The 24721-nt window shown below is 41.5% G+C and overlaps 4 protein-coding genes and 1 non-coding gene across 8 annotated transcripts; 1 reads left to right on the forward strand and 4 right to left on the reverse strand.

Moving 5' to 3' along the window:
* Positions 1–3656: 3656 nt before the first annotated feature.
* On the reverse strand, positions 3657–10510 carry LOC106428065. The gene has a single exon (XM_048766213.1). The coding sequence runs from the start codon at positions 6174–6176 to the stop codon at positions 3657–3659; it is 2520 nt and encodes an 839-aa protein (XP_048622170.1). The 5' UTR covers positions 6177–10510.
* An 820-nt stretch (positions 10511–11330) lies between these two features.
* Positions 11331–13132, reverse strand: LOC125591844. The gene is made up of 4 exons (XM_048766713.1): positions 12525–13132; positions 12046–12434; positions 11720–11940; positions 11331–11579 (listed from the first exon to the last, which is right to left on the reverse strand). The coding sequence occupies exons 1-4, from the start codon at positions 13130–13132 to the stop codon at positions 11331–11333; spliced, it is 1467 nt and encodes a 488-aa protein (XP_048622670.1).
* Positions 12606–12712, forward strand: LOC125592261. The gene has a single exon (XR_007328099.1). It is a non-coding gene; the product is annotated as a small nucleolar RNA R71 (small nucleolar RNA).
* A 2225-nt stretch (positions 13133–15357) lies between the features above and the next one.
* LOC106362036 lies at positions 15358–21043 on the reverse strand. Of its 4 annotated transcripts, none has more exons than XM_013801850.3 (9): positions 20692–21043; positions 20469–20582; positions 19273–19546; positions 19124–19208; positions 18911–19035; positions 18752–18833; positions 18538–18655; positions 15738–15923; positions 15358–15661 (listed from the first exon to the last, which is right to left on the reverse strand). In XM_013801850.3, exons 2-9 carry the CDS (start codon positions 20499–20501, stop codon positions 15536–15538), a joined length of 1029 nt encoding a protein of 342 aa, XP_013657304.1. In that variant the 5' UTR covers positions 20502–20582; positions 20692–21043; the 3' UTR covers positions 15358–15535. The 4 variants fall into 4 exon arrangements, with proteins under 4 accessions (XP_013657304.1, XP_013657303.1, XP_022564602.1 ...); XM_013801849.3 differs by having other exon boundaries at positions 19118–19208; positions 20692–21036; XM_013801851.3 differs by lacking the exons at positions 15358–15661; positions 15738–15923 and adding exons at positions 16525–18214; positions 18294–18454 and having other exon boundaries at positions 19118–19208; positions 20692–21035.
* A 968-nt stretch (positions 21044–22011) lies between these two features.
* Positions 22012–24472, reverse strand: LOC106360181. The gene is made up of 2 exons (XM_048766214.1): positions 23239–24472; positions 22012–23140 (listed from the first exon to the last, which is right to left on the reverse strand). Exons 1-2 carry the CDS (start codon positions 23400–23402, stop codon positions 22747–22749), a joined length of 558 nt encoding a protein of 185 aa, XP_048622171.1. The 5' UTR covers positions 23403–24472; the 3' UTR covers positions 22012–22746.
* Between the last annotated feature and the right edge of the window lie 249 nt (positions 24473–24721).

The raw sequence follows: 24721 nt of genomic DNA on the forward strand, positions 1-24721 counted from the left end.
CAACATGGGCCATGAATCATATGGCTCTCCACCAACGCAAAACCCTCAGGGTCGACATCTCTGTCTGGTAGCTCGGCTGATATATACTCATCAATCACTGAGGCAGTTGCTTCTTTCTTTATACCTTCCAACCATAATAGAATGTGGGCATGAGGCAATCCTCGTTTTTGAAACTCAATGGTGTAGACAACTGCAGTATTTTTTTTACAAAAAAAATTAGTCAATTTAATCATCTGAATATCTTATTTAGATATGGCACTCTGTTTACGTAAACCTGAGAAATTCTTTTACCAGCAGTCGTTTTAGGGAAGAAAACTCCTTTCTTGAAATCAGAAACCATCTCGTCAAGTTTGAGTTTGAAAAGCCTGCATACAAGATCCGGTCTACTATTAGCTGATTCACCACCGTATGCGTCAAGATGTTGGTTGAGCTCTACCCAATTTGGGTTTGCTGTTACGGTGATGAACAGATGAGGATTGCCATAACACCGGCATATAGCCATTGCGTCTTGATACTTTTCAGCCATATACCTAGGGCCAGCAGTGAATGAAGAAGGTAGAATGATCTTATTGCCAAGCTGTGTTTCATCCGCATCTCCCATCTCCACAGCATCACATATATTACTATAGAGATCTGCATGGAGTTTCTTTTAGTTTAAACTAATAAACCGTAATCTCTCTTGTTCAGTTGCTATATATGCATCTACAATATACTGGTGCAGCAATCTTCGGCCCTTTATGATTGTCATCCCCTCAGTAGGCCGAGTCTGGATTTGACAAGCATAGAACTCACGCATAGTCATGTATTCTCTTCTCACCCTAGAAGCCTCAGGGCCTTCATATGGCAGTCTCTCGCTATAGCCGGGTTCTCCATATGGGAACAACAATGGATACTGTAGGCTCATCATCAGAGGGTGGAGATCACTAATTCTTTGAAGCGTTGATGACTTGAGCTCCACCACAATATCTCTGCCTACTGATGTAGCAGATAAGTCACCAACTATGAGTCCACCGATCTTGCTCGCACTTGGAAGATCGTATTGACGTCCTCGAGCCTTTTGACAAACCATAGTGATACTGTACTCGATAGTCCCAATAGCTTTAAACCTATATGATAAGTTCTACTTATTCCCTTTGTACGAACTCAGAGAACAGAGATAATATAAGGTTTTATTAATGGAAATCCAAGTTACACAGAGACGTTTAGAGGACTCTCTACTCCTACTACAACTTTGATCAATCACTCGATAATCCTTACAGACTCCTTCTCACTTTATTTATACTCCTACGACTCCGTGAATGCCCACAAACCCTTGTGAGTCACGATAACACACTTTCGACACAACCTTGTGAGCACGATACTCGTGACAACGATCCCCATAACTTTATTCTTTATTCCTTAATAGTCCAAGAGCCAGCTGTCCTCTTTACCGTTACACAAGTCCCTTGCCTCTGCGCCTGTACTGAAAGAGGATAGGAGGACGCTCAGCTTCGTACGTAACAATACCCCGCTCTTCGAAATTGACCTTGTCCTCAAGGTCAAAACTCGGAAACTGCTCCCTCATCACACTGACTTCCTCCCAAGTGCAATCATGTGATGGCAATCCCTTCCATTTAATCAACACTTCCTCCTTCCCAGTTTTCCCATTCTTCCTCTCCTGAACCACAGCTGCTGGCTCAGTTTCCAGCACTCCTTCTGATGTCATCTGCGGGGGAATGGCTACTGTCTCCTCTGCCTCACCCACAACCTTCTTGAGCTGAGAGACATGGAACGTAGGGTGTATCTTAGCGTCCTCTTGTAACTTCAATTTGTATGCTACTCGTCCCACCTTAGCCAATACCTCAAATGGTCCATATAACCGAGCAGACAGCTTCTCGTTGATGCGTTTGGCCATGGAGCGCTGCCTGTAGGGGCGGAGCTTTACCAGTACCTTGTCCCCAACCTCAAAGTCTACCTCTCTTCTCCGAGTGTCAGCCCTCTGTTTCATCAGTTGCTGGGAGCGTTGCAGCTGCTCCTTTATGACATCTAACATCTGATCTCTTTCTTTCAACTGAAGCTCCAACTCTGCATTTGCAGTTGACCCGTTCTCATACCTGAGTAGCGTAGGAGGTTCCCTTCCATAGAGAGCTTTAAACGGAGACATCTGTAGCGTTGAATGATAGGAGGTGTTGTAACTCAACTCCGCCCAATCCAGAAACTTGGCCCATGTCTTCGGCTTATCTCCTGCATAACACCTCAGGTATGTCTCCATGCTGCGGTTAGTGACTTCAGTCTGCCCGTCCGTCTGAGGATGATAGGCCGTACTGAAGCACAACTTAGAGCCCGACAGCTTAAAGAGCTCCTTCCAGAAGAGACTGGTAAAGACCTTGTCTCTATCTGACACTATCGTCCGCGGAAACCCATGTAGCTTGATCACCCCCTGTACAAACAACTGAGCAATTTCTGGTGCGGTGAATGGGTGCTTGATCTTGATGAAGTGTGCATACTTGGTGAGCCGATCCACTACCACTAGCACCGTGTTATACCCCTCTGATTTAGGCAGTCCCTCCACAAAATCCATAGAGATGTCCTCCCACACCTGACCGGGAACCGGCAAGGGTTGCAACAAGCCCCCGGGAGCAAGCGTGGAGTACTTCTGTATCTGGCACGTTTGACACGCAGCCACACATCTCCTTATATCAGTCATCATGCCTTTCCAATAGAACAACTCTCCAATGCGTTTCTGCGTTTTTAGCATCCCTCCATGACCCGCCATTTTACTGTCGTGATGCTCCTGCAAAATCACCCTCAGCAGTGGAGATCCTCTCGGTAGTACTAGCTTTCCTTGCCTTAGTAATCTCCCCTGAACCCACGAGTATTCCGGGTGTTTGTTAGGATCCTCGCGCAACTCAGCGATTAACTTCTGCAACTCCTCATCTTTGTCAACCTCTCCTCCAATTTCTTCTAACTGCAATGCCGTTGACACTGTCACTGCAAACAATTCTGTGATCTCCGCCTTTCTTGACAAAGCATCAGCAGCCTTATTCTCCAGACCCGGTTTGTAGGCAATATCGAACTCAAAACCCAGTAGCTTTGTTAGCCATCTCTGATATTCCATGTTTATCTCCCTTTGCTCAAGCAGGAACTTGAGACTTTTCTGATCAGTTCGAACCAAGAACCGTCTGCCTAGCAAGTAATGCCTCCATTTTTGCACTGCAAATACGATCGCCATCAGCTCTCTCTCGTAGACTGACTTTAGTTTCTGCCTAGCGGTGAGTGCTTGACTGAAGTAAGCTATCGGTCGCTGGTGCTGCATCAGTACTGCTCCCAGTCCTACTCCAGAAGCGTCTGACTCCACGACAAAGAGAGCCTCGAAGTCAGGCATTTCTAGCACCGGTACTGTCGTCATAGCTTCTTTCAGCCTCGCAAATGCTCCTGCTGCTTCCTCATTCCACTTAAACTGATCTTTTTGTAGCAACGACGTCAGAGGTCTGGCTATGCTTCCATACCCTAGCACGAACTTCCGGTAGTAACCTGTGAGACCGAGGAACCCCCTCAACCCCTTTACGTTCCCAGGCACAGGCCATTCCACCATCTCTCTTACTTTCTCCGGATCAGCTGCCACGCCGCTGGCTGAGATGATATGCCCCAAGTATTCTACTTTCTCACTCCCAAACTCACATTTTTTTTATGTTCGCATACAGCTGGTGCTCCGCCAACAACCGCAACACCTCCTCCAAATGCTCCTTGTTTTCCTCTTTCGTCTTGCTGTACACTAAGATGTCGTCAAAGAAGATGAGTACAAAGCGGCGCAAGTGAGGACGAAACACATCATTCATGAGTGACTGGAACGTCGCCGGCGCGTTAGACAACCCAAATGGCATCACTAGAAATTCATAGTGGCCATCATGCGTGCGGAACGCGGTCTTGGGTATGTCTTCAGCTTTCACCAAGATTTGGTGATAGCCGGAACGTATGTCGAGCTTCGAGAAGACCGTTGCTCCGTGTAGCTCGTCGAGTAGCTGATCGATCATCGGTATTGGATACTTGTCCACCACCGTGACTCGGTTGAGAGCTCTGTAGTCAATGCAGAACCTCCAACTCCCATCTTTCTTCTTCACGAGCAGGACGGGGCTAGAGAAAGGACTGTTGCTCTCTCGTATGATCCCTGCTGCCATCATCAACCCAATCTGCCGCTCAAACTCTGTCTTCTGTGCTTGAGGGTAACGAAATGGTCTGACACTAACGGGACTGGCCCCTGTCTCCAATAGAATAACATGCTCCTTCCCCCTTGAAGGAGGCAAGCCACTCGGCTCTTGAAACACACCTTCATACTGATTTATCACCCCCTGCCACTCCGGGTTGATCTTCTCTGAAGGCCCTGTCTCTGCCGCTTGCAACCCTCCAAACTCTACAATGACGCCTTCGCCTTCCCTCTCCATGGTCTTCCATATGGATTTGAGTGAGACCCCAGCCGAGTGGAGACTTGGATCACCTTGTATCAACACCCACTCTCCATCCATTTTTATCTTCATCCTTTGTAATTTCCAGTTCACGCGGGTCTCCCCCAATGTATCCAACCACTGCACTCCCAATATAACGTCAGCTATCCCCAACTCTAAGGGTAGGAAGCTTGTGTGAATGGTGCAGTCTTGCACTTTCAACTCCACCCCTGTAATCACCCCTCTTCCTTGCACCTTAACGCCTCCCGCCACCATCACTCCATAACGGGTGGTGTTTTGAGCTTCTAGCCCCAGCTTCGCCGCCATCTTCGCCGCCAGCTTCTCGGAAACGAAGTTGTGCGACGCCCCGCTGTCGATAAGCACAATCACCTCTTCGCCGTTAAGCTCACCCTTTAGCTTCATGGTGCGTGATGAAGACAGACCCACCACGGAATTAATCGACACTTCTGCCACCACCGCTTCGACCTCATCTTCCTCCTCCGGCGTCTCGTGTGGTTCTTCCTCAAACATCTCTTCACTTCCATCATCGTGCATGACCAACACCGTGAGCTCTGGTTTTGGACATCGGTGATTCCGATGATACTTCTCATCACACCGGTAGCACAACCCGGCGGCTCTTCGTTGCTCGATCTCCGCAGTCGTGAGTTGACGGAACGGCGCCTTAACCCTATTGTGATATGTCGACGTTTTTCCCGTGAACCCCTTTTCTTTTTTTGTTGTTGGGCTCTGATCTCCACTGGGCTTCGACTTCTGCGAACCAGGCCCGTTAGAGTTTTGTCGACTCACCAAAGTAGATTCTCCTCCTTTACTGGGCTTCGAGCTTCGGCCCGATAATCCTCTGTAGGGTTTTGTTTCCTCGTCATCGTCGTCTTCCCAGGCCTCCACCTTCCGAGCTACCTTCATCATCTTCTGTAGCGTCGAAGGTTCGAACATCTTAACGCCGGCTCTTATGCGTGGTTTCAACCCAGCCATAAAAGCCATCTTCAGTATCGTATCTGGAACCTCCGGGGCGTTCATCGCCAGTGAGATAAACTCCCGACAGTACTCTTTCACTGACCCCTCTTGCCGGAGTCTTAAGAGTCTCTCTCCGGCCGACGTGTCTTTCATGGTCGAATATTGCTCCAGTACCCTTCCTTTCAAGTGATCCCAACTACGAAACGGATCTCTGTCTCGTTCCCAACGGTACCAAAGGAGCGCGTCATCCAGGAAACACATCCGTACGGCCCTCAACTTTTGCTCCTCCGTAAACTCACTGAGCTCGAAGTACTGCTCCGCCCTCAGCACCCAGCTATCTGCTTGTTCACCGTCGAACAATGGTAGCTCGATCTGGTCGGTCAACGAGCGGTCCCTGTCTCGACGATCTCCCTCGGACAGGCTGGACCCTTGTGAACAGGATCTTCTTTTCTCCGACCCTTCCCCTTGCGTCGGCATCGGGGTTTGAATCAGGGCGTGACCGGTTTCTTTCGTCACCGGCGACAGCTCCTCCACGGTCGGCGTTCCTTCTGCTTGATGAGCTTTACCTTTGGCGACTTCGAGCGAACGAGCTTGCTCCTTCATCTGCTTGTTCTTCTCCTGCTCCCATCGACCAAAGAATACGCTCATCTGCTGTTGCATCGCCGACAAGGTCTGTTCCATCGTCTCGACCTTTGTCATGCTCTGCTCCAGGAGAGTGATGCGGCCCATCTGCTGTTGCATCTGGTCCGCGGTATGGTCAGCGTCGGGTTTCTTCGGCATCTTGTCCCTCAGATCTACAAGCTCTGATACCAAGTTGATAAGTTCTACTTATTCCCTTTGTACGAACTCAGAGAACAGAGATAATATAAGGTTTTATTAATGGAAATCCAAGTTACACAGAGACGTTTAGAGGACTCTCTACTCCTACTACAACTTTGATCAATCACTCGATAATCCTTACAGACTCCTTCTCACTTTATTTATACTCCTACGACTCCGTGAATGCCCACAAAACCCTTGTGAGTCACGACAACACACTTTCGACACAACCTTTTGAGCACGATACTCGTGACAACGATCCCCATAACTTTATTCTTTATTCCTTAATAGTCCAAGAGCCAGCTGTCCTCTTTACCGTTACACAAGTCCCTTGCCTCTGCGCCTGTACTGAAAGAGGATAGGAGGACGCTCAGCTTCGTACGTAACACTATCACGGTCATGTCGAAAGGTCTTGGCTAGGTGGTTATGTTTGTCCATCATATCGATCAACTGAATGATGACACTATCATCGAAGGCCAAGGAGGAAGAGCCTTGAGTTAACGCTCTCTTTCGATTCTCCAACTCATTATCTGTGTCAAAAATATATAACTGCAAGTACTCTGAGGGAGCACCATCTTCAGGAAGGAGAGACCCGATCCTGTGAATAATTTGACCATGTACTTGGAATGTAAATGGTCCTTGTGTTCCAGTTACACTATGATCCACCTGAGCACCCATGGATATGAAAGCTAGGAGGCTGTTAGCAACTCTGATGTGGGGACGGAATTTTTTACTTTCAAGAAGCTCTCTAAGGGGAGAGGGTGCTTCACGCACGGGTGGAAGCCTCACTCGACCCTGTTGACAACAGATAGTGAACTGTTTTTCCCCCCGACTGCTGTGTCCACCAACAGCTTCGGCAGCCCATACCAAAGCGTGGCATGATGGACAGGATAATATCTCCCATTTATCATTAGCCTCAACTTTCTTTTTTCCGGATTGTAACATAGCAGGAGTCAGATTATTAGATGACTATTTAGTCAATATGTTGTACGTTAGTATACAGTCAATTAGTCAACACGATGCTGACCTTTTTTATCGGCTGATTTACGTAACCGCATTTCCTTTTTACGTACACAAATTGCCTTCCTAATAAATCTTGCTTTCTTAGAAGAGGCTGCAAAGTTGTAGTCCTTTAGAGAGTTTGTTTGTCGCAAACCATTAAATATATTGTTCAACATAACCTCAGTGTACCTGTGTCTATTTTTCCTCTTTGACTGATGCTTGGTGTTGAGTTAGATATGCTATATGTTGCAGATAACCACGGAGGTTGATCCAGGTGAGCGACAGAGCTAGAGGAAGAGCATACATCTGGAACATATGAAGAGGTTGATTAGTACAGACATTATTTTAAAAAAAAAAAATTTATAATGCATGCACCGTACCTGGATGTTTAATCGGCCTGCCTCGTCCCCGTTTCTTGAATTGCACAGAGAGAGCTAAGGAGCAAGTTGTGAAGCTTGTGTTAGTACAGTTGTGGGGTTAAGTTTTCCGAATTTTCAGTGTGTATAAAAATTCCTATCGTATAATTTATTTTTTTAACCTCTTGAGGATGTCGGTCTTGGTTTTGATGATCGTATGAGCATCCTATTACGTCTGGATATTCGTGAAGATATCTATGTATGGGAAATTCATTTGTAAGTTTTGTTATTTTTCTATTTTTTGGGTTGAGAGGTCTTACTAAATCATAAGAAGCATTAGACCATCTCCACTGGAAGGCTCTTGATTAGGGTTTTAAACAAAAGACAAAAAAAAAAAAAATGAAAAAAGGTAAAAAAGGATAGAACTGCCCCTTAATATGGGAGTTTTAGGATTGGTAAGCAACCCTTACCTGTAGAGATGGCAATTGGGCTCTCCCGTCCATGTTGCTTAAAGAAGCAAAACCGGTAGTCAAAGTATCACAACAAGGTAAGTATCTAACACCACTTTTAGATACAGTTTCTGACGTTTTTTCTCTTAGTATAGGGGGAACAAATGAGAGCTATATGCTTACTGAAGTTCCAAGGAAAGAACCAAACCATAAGCTCAGCCATGAACCACCTCACAAGTGGAAGCCTAAAATTGAACAAAGTGTTGTTCAAATGCCAAAGCTTAAGGTAAGTTTCTCTGATCTTAAAACGCCCAAGACACTTGATTATCCAGGTATAATGCACTTGTCTTTGCCAAAAAGTTTTGATCCAGGAATAAGACAAGAAGTAGTTCATAACAACCAAGGTCAAAAGCTGCAAAGATGGCAGCAAACAAAAACAAGTTGTCCAAAGAAGAAAATCATTCTTCAACTTGTGGAAGCTATCAAAGTAAGTCCGGAAATTTCAAATTATTTTTATCAGTGTCCAAACACAGATATAATGCACTTGCTTTTTGTCCAAAATGTTGAAAATATTTCAGGATGCAAAGAAGAAAGCTTCAAAGAAATCCCACCGGATAATCTTTTGTTGCTAGGAGGATCAACCAAAAAGATGGTCAGAACAGAGCCTACTAGAGGTATGAATGACCATCCACTGAAGAGAAGCAATTCCAAATTCCATAGCAGAGGCGTGATCCTATCCTATTTGCTGAAAGAAGAGCCACCTGATGAAAAATTCATCCCCAAACCGAAACAATATCAAGGTAAGATCTTAGAATCTCAAAAGAGTATGAAAGCTAACTTGCTCTATCTTGGTGCAGGTTATCCAGTTTCGAGGACGAAACTTTTTCAAGGGGGAGGGTATGATGCGGCCATCAAACCAGTAGCTTAACCGGAGGTCGACCCAATTCCCTACTCCACCAGCCAAGGCGCCAACCAGAACATACGTGCACTAAAAATACCATATCTTACACACCAGGAATTTTTAAATCACGAGGATAAAATTTATGGATTCTACACTCAAAAAGGAGTCCAGGCCAATTGGAATCGGGCCAAAATATTCACGGATCAAGAAGTTATGAATTTTACAAGTCAGAGGTCTCTCAGCCCGTCCATCTGCGAGTACCCGACTTTAGAAGAAGATTAAAGCCCAATGAATAAGCGTCCTGAAGCAAATACCATCATAGGAGTCAAGAGGAGTTTATCATATTTCTATAAAGCCCAAGATCAGGAGAAATGGCCACGGAATTATGAAGTTATGATCCAATCTCCAAAACCGGCCAAACCAGTTCTACACTTGTCTCAATTGGAAGCTAACTGGTTCAATCAGCTTCAAACCAGACATTGGCGACCAGGAGATCTATCTATGCATTCAGTAAGTCCATCCAGTGGTCCAGAAGAGTCAGACAAGTCCGTTCCATGCACCAGAAACCATAGGATCAAGAGGATCTTCACTAACACTAACTTGCCTTATTTGGAGCATCTTGCATTCAAACTCCATCAGCTCTTTTCTCATTCCTTTCTGGACGATATCAGAACCTTTCAAGTCATCCAGAAGATCCCAAGGAATCACTTTTATCCATTAAAACCTTCCAGGTTCAAGAAGAATCAAGTTTCTCACTTGGAGCCAAAATCCCATAAAAGGCTCCAACGGCTAGTTTTCGATTTTGTTACTTTGCTTGGTTTGTTTCCTCTTCTATTTGTTTTAGAACGTTAGGACCTTTGTCTATGTGCCTTATATAAGATCCTAGACGTCCATTGTAAAGAACACCCTCAATCACCAAGTTAATAAAAAGTTTATTCAGTTTTTATCAAAGATTGTTCTTTGTATAAAATATCGGTCTTTAGGATTCAAAGAGAGATTCTTTGTTGTTCTATTGATTTCGTGAGTCTAGTTTGTTTGTGCAAATCAAACAAGCTCAGTACACAGATTTAGAGAGTCAATCACATAGTTTCCATCATCCATCAGATTGAGAGATTCAATCAAACATTCTTCCGCAAATCCACTTCAATCCATCATTTGATCAAGCTGAGAGTGATACACATCCAGCAGCTTGATTTCGCCATACCTATCATTTTTCTTTGTTTATTTATCTTAGTTTATTCTTCATAACATTCGTATCTCATTCCTATTTCATTTGTTTCAGGTTTTACAATCGATTTCAGACCATATCGACCAACCGGTCATATCTTTGGTTGATCCGATTTGAACCTCCAACAACCATTTGGGCGACCCAGCTTCCAGCCTGTAACAAAATATGTATGTACAATGCAATGCATGAAACTCAAAATCATCAAAGAAAACATGATCAAATACTTGGTACCTCCCCCAAACTTAGTTCACACGGTCTCTGTGTTAGTAAGTTGAAAGAGACCTAAAAGAGAGATAAATGTAAAGAAAAACTGGTATATACAATGGAAAAGTGGTGGAGTGGTACCTTAAATGGAGAATGGAGAAGGATGATCCTTCCCACCTTCAAGAGTGATGGTGAGGACCTGAGAGAGGAGCTCTTGAAGCTTGAGTGGATCATCTTGGAGCTGAGGAGTTATGATTGCCCTTGCACCTGAGAATGACTTAGACCTTCCCTTGCACTTGATCTTGTACTCAATCACTCCATCTTTGAACTTTATTGGGTGAAGAGTAAGAATGTGTGAAGATTTTTCAACAGAAGTAGGGGGAGGTTCATTCATCATCTTCTTCTTGTCATGAGTAGTCTCTATGGCTCTACTCACCCCTCCTTTGTAGCACTATCCAAGTGCTCATCACACATCTCTTTAGAGGACTCTCCATCAAAACCTTCTTTCTCACTAACAATCACTTCATCCTTGAGCTTCTCAATGGAAGGTTCTCCATAAGTAATGATGGTTCCACAATACTTAACATTCATCATTGGAGACTGGATTGGGTAAGAGACAGCTTTGTTCACATTTAGAAGTGTGACCTTCTTGTTGGCAAAGTCAATGCAAACTCCTACTGTTGTGAGAAATGGTGTTACAAGGATCAATGAGACTCTCTTTCCAGTTGCCATCGTCAAAACAGTGAGGTCAATAGGAATGGTGCAAGCTCCAATCTTCAAAGGAAAGTCCTTGATGAGACCAATTGGGGTTGTAGAAGAGGAGTTTCCAAACATTAGTAAGGATGTGTTTGGCTCCATGTTGTCAATCCCAAGACTCTTCACCATCTCCATTGAGATCACATTCACACTTGCACCAGAATCAACAAGAGCATCATCAAGTGTGAACTTACCAAGGGAGCAAGATAAGGTGAACTTTCATTGGGTTTCTAGTTTGGGAAGGGACTTTGGTGTGACTGGTGGATCAAGCTGCATAGTAGAGATGTCTAGGAGCTCTCCTACTTCTTCTCTGTGAGCCAGAATGTCCTTGATGAGCATCATTTGGACATGAGCATCATGCATATTTGTTATCTGTGGAAGCTTAACTCCTACATCACCCATGTCTTTTCTAAACTTGGAGATCACCTTCTTTTGAGCCTTTGTGAGAAGCCTTTGTGGAAATGGGAGCTTATCAAGGGTGATTGCTCAACCTCATGGGTCTCTTCCAGCTTAACCTCCTTCAACTTCTTGACAACATTCTCAATAATTGGTTTTTGAGCCTTGTGCTCAGCTCTCGTCACAATCTTTGCTTCAACCCTCTATCCAACCTTCTCCACAATCAGTGCTTCAGCCTTGGCAACAACTTTTATTCCATACATGAGTCTTTCAAGCTCATTTACTTCTTTCCTATGATCACTCAACTCCATCTCAGAAGTAGTAGAGAGGATAGCATTGCAATACTCTTTAGGATGTTGCTCTGATTTCCCTGGTAGAGATCCCATTGGGCGCTTGGAGGTTGAAGTCATAGAGGCAAACTGGTTCTCCAAAGCTTTGAAGTTAGAAGCAAGGTTTGAGAACTTGTTGTTGAGATCATTGTAGCTTCCATCAACTTTGGTGTGAAGGTTCTTCAACTCATATCCAATGTGCTTCTCACTTCTAGTTTGGGACTCCAAAATCTGTTTCAACATTGCCTCAGTGCTACTTTCTTGTGGAGCAGAAGTAGAAGATCCGGCTTGGCCTTGTGCAGACTGGTAACTACCTTGTTGGTTGTTGTAGAAGGGCTTTTGCTGGTAGTTGTTGTGGTACTGAAAGTTAGGCTCCTTCTTGTACCATGTCCCATTAGCATTCACAAAGCACAACTCTTCTTGACCTTCTAGACCATCAACTTCATTAACCACAGCAATCCCCTCTTGTTTCTGCTTACCAACAGAGTTCACCTTCTCTTGTGTAGCTCTATCTGAGAGAAGCTTATCCAACTTGTCTTGTAGAACCTTCAACTCTTTCCTTGTGTTCTGATCATCACCTCCACTGTCTCTGTTGCTTCTATCATGCTCATCATTGTAAACTGAATCACTCTAAGTCATGTTCTCTACAAGTTTCTCAGCATCTTCTTCAGTTCTCCCCAAGAAGAACCCATTGCTAGCAGTATCCAACTGGCTTCTGAACTGAGGTAAAACTCCTCTATAGAAGGTACTGAGCAGACTCTCCTTGGTGAAACCATGATGTGGGCATTGAGACCAGTAGCTTCTGAAACTTTCCCATGCTTCACTAAAACCTTCAAGATTCTTCTGTTGAAACCCAGAGATCTCATTTCTAAACTTGGCAGTCCTTGAAGTAGAGAAGAACTTGTTGATGAAGGCTTTCTTGCATTCATTCCAAGTGGTGATAGAGTCACTTGTAAGGTTCTTCTCCCATGTGTGAGATTTGTCTCCCAAAGAGAATGAAAACAATCTCAGCTTGAAGGCATCTTCAGAGACTCCATTTGTTTTTGACAAGCCACAGTACTTGTCAAATTGATCCAGGTGATCAAGTGGATCCTCCAAATCAAGACCATGATACTTGTTGTTCTCTATCATGTTGATCAAGCTGGATTTGATCTCAAAGTTGTTGTTCTCCACAGCTGGTGCCATGATACCAAGTCTACTCCCATGGATATTGGGCTGATCATAGGTGCCAACAGCTCTAGCTTGGCACTGATTCCCCTCCATCTCAAACTCAACTCTGTCCAAATGAGCTTGCATTTCTTCTTCTCTTCTCGTCCTTGCAATCTCCCTTTCAAAAGCTCTAATGTCTTCAACTCCTCAAGTTCATGTACCTGACATTCAAAAGAGCTAGGAGGGAGAATCAGTAACTAGATACAAGAAAATAAGACTTAGTCTCAAGCAAGGACCAAATCTCAATGTCAAAATCAACTTAGTATTTGGCAACGGCGCCAAATTTGATATGGACTTTTCAAGGGTCCAAGGTTCAAATCGATGTAGTATTTTAGATGTCAATCCATTTCTAAGTGTTTCAATTCAATGAGAATACAGGTTCATACTTAAGCTAAGTGCATTCAATGTAGTGAAGTGATTAGATCAAACTAACAAGACTCTAACACAATTAACTAACAAACTTTCAAGCAAATGGATAAATGAGGAATCATGGGTATATGAATTTGGTTTCAAATGACTAAGATTCAATCTAAAATGGCAAGGTTTCAATCAACACATTTCCCTAAGTCTAGATAACAATCCTAAGCAAGTTCTTTGTCAAGACACATGCTCATTTACTCTTATTGATCAAACATCAAATGTCTTTGGTTTGTTTCAATCAAGCAATCATTAAGAACAAATCATTCAACTATCAAAACTCCCCTAACATCAAATGTCTTTGGTATGGAAAGTTAAGAGCATGTTGAGTTGGCTCAGACATTTCATCGAACACCTCTCGAGCAATGAAATGTCTAGATTTCTAATCTAAAATGGCCAACTCTAGATTAGCATAAAGATCACTCAATCAAGCAAGAAAACATATTAATCTACTCTAAACATTTTAGATCATCACTTAATCATCCTAATCATCCTAACCCATGAATCCAAAGATGACTACTCACTCATTATCATGGTAGACACTAAATCATTAGTTGATCTAAGACTAAACATGATTAATGATCAAAGTAATCAAGGAAACACAAAAGATAATGATCAAGATTAGATAGAAAATAAGATAAGTCCCAACTTTGAGATAACAAGGGTATTTTATACAATCCCTAGAAAACCTAATGGTTTCCATTAAAAAGTCTAAAAACCCCTTTAAAAACACTAAAATTCGACCAAGAGAAAAAGCGCCCCGGGTAGAGGTCGGGTCGCCCAACCCGCGGTGGTCTACCCGCGCTGGGTCGTCCTGGGTCGTCCGCGCGGGTCGTCCAACCCGCGCTGGTCTACCCGCGCTGAGCTTCTTTCGTCCAGCCTTCTTCGCCCGCACGGGTAAGGAAACCCGCGGCCTCGACCCCGCGTCAGCTTCTGTCGTCCAGCCTTCTTCGCCCGCGCGGGTAAAGGAACCCGCGGTGGTCTACCCAGGTTCGACCAGGGTTGATATGCCTCTGGTAAATCGATCATAACTCCTCCAATACAGCTTCAAATGACTTGAAACCACTTCCATTAAAAAGCTAACTCAATTTACTATGTTTTACCAAAATATTAGTAACAGAAGATTTCTTTAAGACTTCCATACATGTTCATCTTTCACCATTTTGCACCAAAAATGTCTCTAAACACCTCCAAGAACTCCATAGCACACTACAGCCCCTAATAAAGACTCATGTATGCAAAATGCAACCTAAATATGACTAAATCCTAGTCTATATGATCAAAATGTACAAGGATGAATAGCTAAAATCATGCAAATTCATAAGATATCAATTAGCTACTTCGTGAACATGGGATGATTGTTGAGCTTTCTCTTTGACCATTGCTTCTTGTTTATGGAATCTTCTGAATATGTTCTTTTATTTTTTCAATCATAAGGTTTCTTGAGAAAACAGAAAGAAACCAGGAGTATAATTATAGACTCAGACGTTCTGATGACCCATACCAGTAGTTACCATAATGTATTTAATCGGCGGTTACACAAAGTTAGCAAATAATGTGAAGAGTTATAGTTAAAAACAATTTTCCTATCTTAAATGACTTTTGGTACATTTGGTGGGGAACACTTATGTGAGTGAAGGATTGTGGTTGAATTGTGAAGTAAGATTACACAGATTAATATCGTTGGCTATGTGTGTTATATGTGTTTAAAAAAACTTATGGGGCATATTTTTGGAAAAAAACTTGAAAGGCATTATTCAGAAACCCAAATAAAAGTTGATATCATTGTGATTATCTTAAGACTAATATTATTCAGCCTACGTTTTGCAAAGTAAACCTTTTGTTATAATTTTAGAATAGATATTGTTTAAACTAAAAGTTCGGTTTACTTTGCATTAATAAAACTTATTTTATTATTTTCATATATAAATATATTTTACAGACAGAATCCTATCTCAATATTTGAGTGTATATCTAATGTAAACCTAAGCACAATCATGTTTGCATTAATTTCTGGTGCTAATGATTTTGAAGAAGCGAGAAAACAGCATCTTCAATTCCAATCGACTTCACTTAAGCTTTGCGTGCTTTCTTCAACTTCCCAGCAGCTCCATCAACCTTGCTAGTACCACCGGCTCCCAGCTTAACAGGCACTGAGTTGCTCAATGGGTTGTCATCTCCATTGTCATCGTCTCCTCCCTAATCAAAACCAAGAAAGTCACATATATATGTATATACAAAGCAGGGACGTTACTGGAACCTATATAAGGCTTACGTTGTCAACGAATTCAGGATATGGGAAATGGCCACCCTCGCTGAGAATGCGGGAGATGGTAAAGGTCTGATGATTCGCTGTGAAATTGTAAGAGCTCACCCTCACTTGGAACTTGTAGGTCTTTCCCTCCATGTTTCTAACAAATTGAGGGGCCTCAGTTTCCTCCGGGTTGACACCTTCACCAGCCTATATAAATTTTGTTCAATGTCACTGTCTGAGTAAATAGTCACCAAAAAGAATGGACAGGAGTTACGAAGGTCATACCAAGTGTAACACCCGAATCCGGCCTCTCGACCAAGCTGGATCCGATTGCTAGTTTGCCACTTTATTAATTTCTTTGCTTGATTGATTCATTTTAAGTCTTTTATTTACTAAGTCATATTCGAATCTGAGGTTCTAAAACAATGAACAGATAGCACAACGGAATATAATTGTGTTTAAATTGTATTACTTAGAAACATGAGATCCGATACACAACTTCTTAACAGTTTCATAGACAATCACTAGTTCATCCCTAGCATCATCTAACCACACGTTACACAGCCTCTCACTGACCGAGCCTTCACGTCTCCTTGGCTTGACCAGAACCATCCTTAGTTCCTGAAACCACAACCAGATAAGCATTAATCATAACCGAGAATAGAACGGATCGATTCTACAATGCTTGGCTTGGTTCCTAGAACTTAGATAAACCATAATCATAAAAGATATGTACCTATCTACCATATCCTAAGTCATTCAACCAACCACCCCTTGACTTAGAATCAGATAGATAGTCCAGAATAGATAAACAGAACACACGAACAGATTCGGATCGCTCCGAAGACCAATCTGTCTAACCGGATAGAATCTAGGTTCGACCGGCCCATGAAGTCCGGCTCAATGGCCCAACGGACTTCCTTACCTGATCCGGCCTTGGGCCTGGATCCAAATGGCCGAGTAAGCCTCAAGCCCAATCCGGTAGGCTTAGCAGCAGATCAGACCTTGCGACTCTTACCTTGGCTTAGACAAACCGTGAACTTGTCTTGACTCAACAAATCATAGACTGATCCATAAGGATCAGACACAACCTGTCTCAACAGACACCGTTTGGAACATGCACCCCTTCGGTCCTTGGTAACTCTTGGTCCTCGTACCTCTTGATGTTCGTAACCTTTGGAAACTCGTACCCTTTGGTTACTTACACCCTTTGGCAACACACAACCTTTGGTAACTCGTGACCTTTGGCAACTCGTGCCTTTTGGGACATGACCAACCGTTTAGCCCAACCGCCCAGTCCATGGTTTGATTCGAACCATCCGCATAGCCGACCCGTGTCTAGGCTAGCGGTTTGGTTATGTTCGGACAAGCCTAGGGACGTGTACCTTGGACTGAACCAACCCAGCCCTTCGTGTATAATCAGAAAGAAGAGAAAGGGATCAGATAGAAACAAGTAAGGAGAAGCGGTTGGGACTAATGAACCGACCAGAGCCGCGGTGTGATCACAAGGACCATCTGTTCGGTCTGATGGAGCCATAGCCCACCACGTACTTTCTAAACCACGTCTGGGTTCTCCATGTTCTTCTCCTGGTATCGGTCTCCCATACTTGATCGGAGGTTGCTTCACAAACGATCAGATCGCCGGAAACCTAACCACCACACAATCGGCCTTGCTTTGGCCGGAAACTCTCACTCTCTTTCTTTCTCTCTCTCTACGATTTCTTTGAGTATTTTACTCTGGATTGGATGAAATAAAATCGACAGGAGAGGCCCCATATTTATAGAAAACGAGGGGGTAAGTCTTGCCCCACGAACAGGCACGCCTTACTAGCGAATGCGCACCATCGGCCAAGTGTTGTGCCCTCTCGGCCACTTGCATCCCATCGCCTATTCTGATTGGGTTTGGGGTCGGTCATAAGCCCAAACCATTCCCCAAGCCTTCTGGACTTAACCCACGGCCTTGTCCAAAGACCCAACAGCCCATGGCCCCATGACCAGACCACACTGCCCACCACTGACCCGGACCCGGACCATCAGCCCGAAACCCGAACAGTCCGTCGAGCTGATATGAGCTGACTCCCAGCTGCTTCAGCTGAGTGAGCTAGTAGTCCAGCTAGTAGAGCTGACTTAATAGTGGTCGAGCTTGAGTGAGCTTAACATAGCTTCGTTGAGCTGGTCGAGCTACTCGTTCGCTTCGTTCAGCTACCGTCTTACTCGTCCTAGCTGACTCTTGACTTGTATAAGGTTAAGTCTAAGTTTCCTTATGCCTTAACCTTCTAACTTGGCCATGGAACGCTTGCCTTTATGTCTTAAGACTGGCTGGTTTGTTTCCTCGAACCATGGCCGTCCCGACGATCCTTATCTATGATCGCGGATGTTACACCAAGAGTTGACCACCTTCCGATGCCCTCATGTTATGGAGTTTCGTCATAACCCCATCGAAGCAAACAAACAATCCTTCACCAGTTTCGTCTGCAATGGACATCTCCACACGGTATCTAGTGGAAAGGCAAAAATGTATCAAAACACAAAGGCAGCATGGTCATTGTAAATGAATAAGATGCTGAGAGCTAGTACGTATTGGAGGACACCAACTGCGTTAGTGTTATTAAAAGGCACACATGTGAACGATGAGGCGGTGCGTTGAAGTTTCTTGGCACAGTTTGAGCACGAAACATAGCACCATCCCTTATCCATCTTGATTTCAGTCCTCTCCCGTTACAGATAAAATCAATGTCCTAATTGGTTGGAATAATCGATTACTCAACTATCCTAAGAACTTTATTATGAAAAGATAACAATATAGCTCTAGTTGCTATACATGTGAGGGGGCTGTTATGACAAAATTATTGAGCTCAGCTATGGTCAGGGCATCCACTTTTGCATAGCCCCTTAGCAGTGGAGCTGCTGGCGTAACTCCAGTTGCTTCTCCAAACAGCCTGCGTTTTAGAACATGACATTGTTAAACTTCTTGTATAGATTTCGTATATTTTAGACTAAGTGACTATTCCCGCCAAGAATTTTCAATAAGTTACCTATTGAAGAAACTCTCCCCCGCTGCTGTCTCTTTGTCGAAGTAAATATGTGTGCCGGAAGTGGCATTCAAAAATAGGCGACCTGCATGATGAGAATGAGATTAATGTTATGGATTCCACTATACCACTGATAATGTAGATTTGTAATTGATTGCTTACCTCCCAGCATCTTTGGGTTGATGCTGGTTGCAACCACAACTCTTGGATCACTCCCCATCTTTTCTAACCGGTTATAAATTGCAACTGCGTGAGTGTCGAAGAGGCTCATAGTCACTAACGTGCCACTGATAACATGGGAGGTTAGAAAGTTTAGATAAACGTTGTAATTAGATAAATACTACGGAAACGTTAAAATAAATGGCTTACTTGTACATTTTAATGGTTGCCATAACACGGTTCTTGTCCTGAAGAGGGTCAGTGACAGTGCTCTTCACAGCAGTAATCTCACCAATGAGGTCTACAAATAAATAGTATTATCTATCTAATTCGAAATTCAGAGTAAAAGATCAGGGACGAAATACCTGAGAGCTGATTGTTAGTGTTAGAGAGACCAAGCATCTCACTGTGGTTACGGAAGCGGAATGATTCAAGAGGTATCGGAACAGCTGGTTTGGTAACCTCAACGAAAGAGGTTGTGTCGCTAAAACGGATTAGCAAGGAAGAATCCGATAGTCGATAATTTGGGTTACACCGAGCAACATCAAACCCGGTTAGTGAATAAACCGAACCCGCTTTCAGAGAAGTCTGGTGCGTCGCTAGCCGGTTGACATTTATCGTAGCCGGCATCATGGTAGCCTGAAACGTAAGAATAAAAATCATCAGATTAGAGAAAATACAGTTGTTTTGAAAACATTATTGTAAAAAATAAGTTGGCAATATGGTTTCAGGATGATGAAACATATCTCACAGACTATATTTGCGAAGTGATTTTGCCACATGTCCTATCTACAATCATTTTTACAAAAAAAAAATGATGACATGGCTAACAAGATTGATGACATGGCTTATAGTTAATATGACATGCACAATCACATTTATTACTAACATATATTTTTGGTACACTTTATTGAATATGAAAATAACTAATACATTACATTTAATGTTGATTTATATTTTTGTTAAACTTCTTAAAATATGGTAATAATTCATAAATCATCACTAAAATAAATATATTGAAATATGCATTATAAATTTCGAAATACATTATTTAATTGTATTTTTATAATTATACAATTTGTATTACTAATATTTTCAAAATTTTCTAGATCTTTTTTTAAAAATTAATAAATTGTTAATCGTAATTTCATTAGTTTCTTTTAGATATCTAAATTTTTTATAAATATTGTTTAGTTATAATTTTTAATAACTATACAATTTTTATATGATTTTTAATAATTTTATACAAATTGATTTAATACATTTAACCAAAATAAATAGATAAAAAAATTTCTAAGATTCAAATTTTAAATATATTACATATATATTATTAAATGTAATTTAAAATAAAAAATTATTTTTTTCTTAATTTTATGCTTAAATAATTAACTTTATATTAAATATTAGTCAAAAATAATAAAATATATAATATTAATAAATTTCATTTTAAATATAATTTAACTTTTAAAAAAATTATCACAGAATAGCCAAATAAATAAACAGACGTTGCGATGGTTTAGCCGAAATCCTATAACAGAAACTACAAAACACAAAGCTTTACCTCAGAATCAAGGAGGAGCATGTCGACTCCCATGAGATCTCCACCAGGGCGTACATTCCTGGCCTCCCAGAAACGGAGCAGGCGAACGTGGACGGTGGAGGAAGAGCGGCCAGTCTGTAGATCGGAGAGGAAAACCAAAGCGTTAGCCATGACTCAGAATTTTTTTTTTGCTTTTTTAGTTAAGAACAGATGAGAGGATCATTGTGAACGCAGAAATTCATACCTTTTTATATAGTGAAACCCAAATCGCCTCGCAGTCTCAAGAGACGTATTGAATATAGATCGTGGATGGTCGATTAAAGGAGGTCTTTATGAGAGGAAGTCGGTTACTGTTTCCATGTCGCACCGGAAGAAAGAAGATGAAAGATCAGCTGCGCGGTAAGGGATCTGAGACAGGAAGAAGCACACACAACAAACCCTAATAAAAACGCAGCGTATCATTACCGGTCCCGTGGATATATTAATTTATATATGGGCTCAACTCAGGTGTATAAGCAGCCCATATATGTGATGCCCAAATGTAAATATATTCTCTTATTTTGGCAATATCATCGAAAGAGTTCAATGTTTTATTATGTCGAATGTTATGAAATTATAACCAGAGGGACATTTATAAAACATATACAACGTACATTAAGTTCTATCAAATGACATGAAACTTAAGCCTCGACCGATATAATATATGGATATGGATTATGTAGTACACCCATTGAAATGAATATGTCGTAGTTGCAATCAGTGTCTGAGATGGACATCTTTCGTGAACGTGACTTTAGTGCGATGTCCGAACATGTGACGTAGGTACGAAGATACAAATGTGACTTTTCTAAATTTTATTATGACAATGCATGCACTCTTTATAGTAACACATGTAATTTTATATTAAAATACATTTAAAGTTTAAAAAATATCTGGAAAATTACTCTAAATTGAACATAATAAAAATTAATCAATTTCTAAGATTAAATTGTAAATTTTATTAAATTTTGTTGGTTTGACTCGAAAAAAACAGTAACATGTTGTTTTTTAAAGAGAACACAAAATTTAAAAATAAAAATTATAAATTTTATTAAATTTTGTTGGTTTGACTCCAAGAACCAGTAACATGCTGTTTTTTAAAGAGAAGATAAAATTTTAAAATGCATGCACTCTTTATAGTAACACATGTAAATTTATATTAAAATACATTTAAAGTTAAAAAAATTATCTGGAAAATTACTCTAAATTGAACATAATAAAAATTAATCAATTTCTAAGATTAAATTGTAAATTTTATTAAATTTTGTTGGTTTGACTCGAAAAAACCAGTAACAAACTGCTTTTTAAAGAGAACACAAAATTAAAAAATAAAAAATAAAAATTGTAAACTTTATTAAATTTTGTTGGTTTGACTTGAAGAACCAATAACATGCGTTTTTTAAAGAGAACATAAAAATTTTAAATAAAAAATAGAAAGTGGTTTATATATTTTTTATTTCACTTGATAGAGTTGAAAAATTTTGGTCGCTTGCTTGTAATGAAAGCATGTGTCATACTGATTGTCTAGGTTTTACTGGTGACATGTTATTGTTGTTCTCATGCTCTAAAGTATTATTATTTTGTACTAATTATTGTTTTTCAGTTTTATTAATCTTACAAATATCATAAGAATATGTTTGACATAATCCGCAATATATGGTTTGAATTAATGTACGTAGGAGCGCTTACTTGGTCCGCAAGAATGTGTGTGAGCCAAAGAATCCACCATCATGTTTTAGACATATGGTTTCAAACCTGTGCAATATGCAGTCATGAGAAAATGTTGTAGATATCTTATTTAAGTAACTGGAAACTGGAATTGAATTGGATGTTTTACGTCAGGTGGATGTACGATATTTTTTTTTTGTTAATCTCGTATGGAATACACAATATACCAAACTTTTCCGACTTAAATCTATTAATACCAAATGTAGCCATAAAATACCAAATATAGAAATACCAAATGCATACTTGTTCACAATGAAAACAACTTCCAATGTAGAAATAAAAACACCAAACATAGAAACACCAAATGCATACTTGTTCATAAAAAAACTTAATTAATAAAGGGGGAAATAACTTTGGCTCCAGTTCCAATCTGCATTCATTTATGCCTTGCGTGCCTTCTTCACCTTTGCAGACGGTCCTTCAGGTTTGCAACCACCACACACGTCCACCTTACCACGCACCAATACTGCAGGGTGGTTGTCATCTGCATTGTCGTCGTCGCCCCCCCCCTAATAAATTTAAGAAGATCACTCTATATAAGGCTTACATCATCAACGAATTCCGGGCGTGGCACACGATCATCCTCACTGAGAATGCGCGAGATGATGAAGGTCTGATGATTCGCTGTGAAATTGTACGAACCCACCCTCACCTGGAACCTGTAAGTCTTCCCTCTAGCTATGTCTTTAACAAAGGGTGGGGCATCAGTTTCCTCCGGATTTACACCATCACCACCCTGTATAAACAATGATACAATGCTATGAATAAATAGACAGTACAAAAATATAGAACAAAGTAAAAGATCATATACCACGAGATGGACAGCTTCATAAGCCCTCATGTTATGGAGCTTCGCCATAACTCCATCAAAGCCAACAAACAAACCCTCCCCAGTTTCGTCAGCAATTGACATCTCCACACGGTACCTAGCGGACAGGAAAAATGTATCAAATGCTAAAGATGACTTACTGTTACGACAGTAAATTCAATGCAGACGATTAAGATGCTTAGAGTTAGCCCATACCGGATAACAGCAATTGCGTTGGTGTCGTTGCAAGGCACACACGTGAAAGATGAGACAGATCGTTGAAGTTTCCTGCAACACTTTGAACAGGAAACATAGCACCATCCATTGTCCATCTTGATTCCAGTCACTTTTCCGCTACAGATAAAGTCAATATCCTGCATAGTTGGAAGTCAGATTATGCCCATGATAGTACACATTTGATATGGAAGAAATATAATGCGGATTACATACCTGTGAAGGAGCGGTAATGACAAAATCATTTAGCTCAGCTATGCTCAGCGTCTCCACCTTAGCATAAGTCTTTAGCAGTGGAGCTACTGGCGCGAGGCCGGTGTCCTGTGCAACCAACCTGCTCACGACGATAACAACGTTCATGTACCTCTCCATATACAGTTTAAATCTAACACATTCAAGATATTTGTAAAAGCAACGAATCTGAAAATGCTACCTGTTCAAAAATATCTCGCCTGCATCTGTTTCATTGTGAAAGTATATGTGTGTGCCAGATGTGGCATTCAAATACAGACGACCTGCCTTATGAATAAGGCATAAACAATTTTGACATCATTATAAAGCTGGCCATGTATGTGTCAAACTGGTTGCTTACCTCCCACCATTCTCGGGTTCACACTGGTTATAACGACAACCTTTGGATCACCTCCCATCTTCTTGAGTTGATTATGTATCTTAACAGCCTGAGCCTCAAAGAGGCTAATGGTCACAGACGCGTCACTGATATCATTCGAAATCAGAACAGTTAGAAAAATGAAGTTATTAAAAGTGGACATAACAAAGCTCAAAAAACTTACTTTTCCATCTTGATCGTTGCCATGACACGATTCTTGTCTTGAGGAGGGTCAGTAACAGTACTCTTGACACCAGTAATCTCCCAATAAGGTCTGTGGAGAAATAGTATCAGATTTCCAATTCAGTAGTCAGAGGAGATGATATGAGAAGCATTACCTGGAAGCTGATTGTTAGAGTCCGCAAGACCAAGCATCCCACTGTAGTTAAGGAAGCGGAATGACTCCTGAGGTATCGGAACAGCCGGTTCAATGCTCTCATTGAAAGAGGTTGAGTCGCTCAACCGGATTAATAAGGAAGAGTCTGACAGACGGCAGTCCCTGTCACAGCAAGTGACATCAAAATTGGTTAGGGAGTAGACCGAACCAGCTTTCAGATTAGGCTGGTGTGTCGCGAGCCGGTTGAGACTCACATTCGCCGGCATCATTGTCGCCTGAACACAAATAAAAAAACACAGAATCTATTAACGAATGAAGCATCAGAATTTGCCAAAAAATCTTTGCGGAAAATAATTACCAAAATCATAAAAGAAAGCTTTTACGGTGGAGTTGATCAAACATGGAATTCAAGTGTATGAACATCAAATACTTAACAGAATCTAAATTCAAGGAAGCGGAGATGTGTAAAACATTGATCCGGTGATTTATTCAGACGGTGAAAGTGTATGAACATCAAA

The sequence above is a fragment of the Brassica napus genome, chromosome C8 (genome assembly GCF_020379485.1).
Source record: "Brassica napus cultivar Da-Ae chromosome C8, Da-Ae, whole genome shotgun sequence".
Classification (NCBI taxonomy): domain Eukaryota; kingdom Viridiplantae; phylum Streptophyta; class Magnoliopsida; order Brassicales; family Brassicaceae; genus Brassica; species Brassica napus.

Excerpts from the sequence above, each read along its gene's own strand:
- LOC125591844 (XM_048766713.1), bottom strand. The coding sequence starts at position 13,132 with ATGCAAGCTCATTTGGACAGAGTTGAGTTTGAGATGGAGGGGAATCAG. Across the intron at positions 11,941-12,045 it reads TTTGGAGTCCCAAACTAGAA|CTTTGGAGAACCAGTTTGCC; the intron begins GTGAGAAGCACA and ends CTAACTTCAAAG. Across the intron at positions 11,580-11,719 it reads AAGCACTGATTGTGGAGAAG|CTCCCATTTCCACAAAGGCT; the intron begins GTTGGATAGAGG and ends ACCCTTGATAAG.
- LOC106428065 (XM_048766213.1), bottom strand. The coding sequence starts at position 6,176 with ATGCCGAAGAAACCCGACGCTGACCATACCGCGGACCAGATGCAACAG.
- LOC106362036 (XM_013801849.3), bottom strand. The coding sequence starts at position 20,501 with ATGGGAGTCGACATGCTCCTCCTTGATTCTGAG. Across the intron at positions 19,209-19,272 it reads CACTAACAATCAGCTCTCAG|ACCTCATTGGTGAGATTACT; the intron begins GTATTTCGTCCC and ends ATTTATTTGTAG. Across the intron at positions 15,924-18,537 it reads TCATAACAGCCCCCTCACAT|GCTGGTGAAGGTGTCAACCC; the intron begins GTATAGCAACTA and ends AAATTTATATAG.
- LOC106360181 (XM_048766214.1), bottom strand. The coding sequence starts at position 23,402 with ATGCAGGATATTGACTTTATCTGTAGCGGAAAAGTGACTGGAATCAAG. Across the intron at positions 23,141-23,238 it reads AACGCAATTGCTGTTATCCG|GTACCGTGTGGAGATGTCAA; the intron begins GTATGGGCTAAC and ends CCTGTCCGCTAG.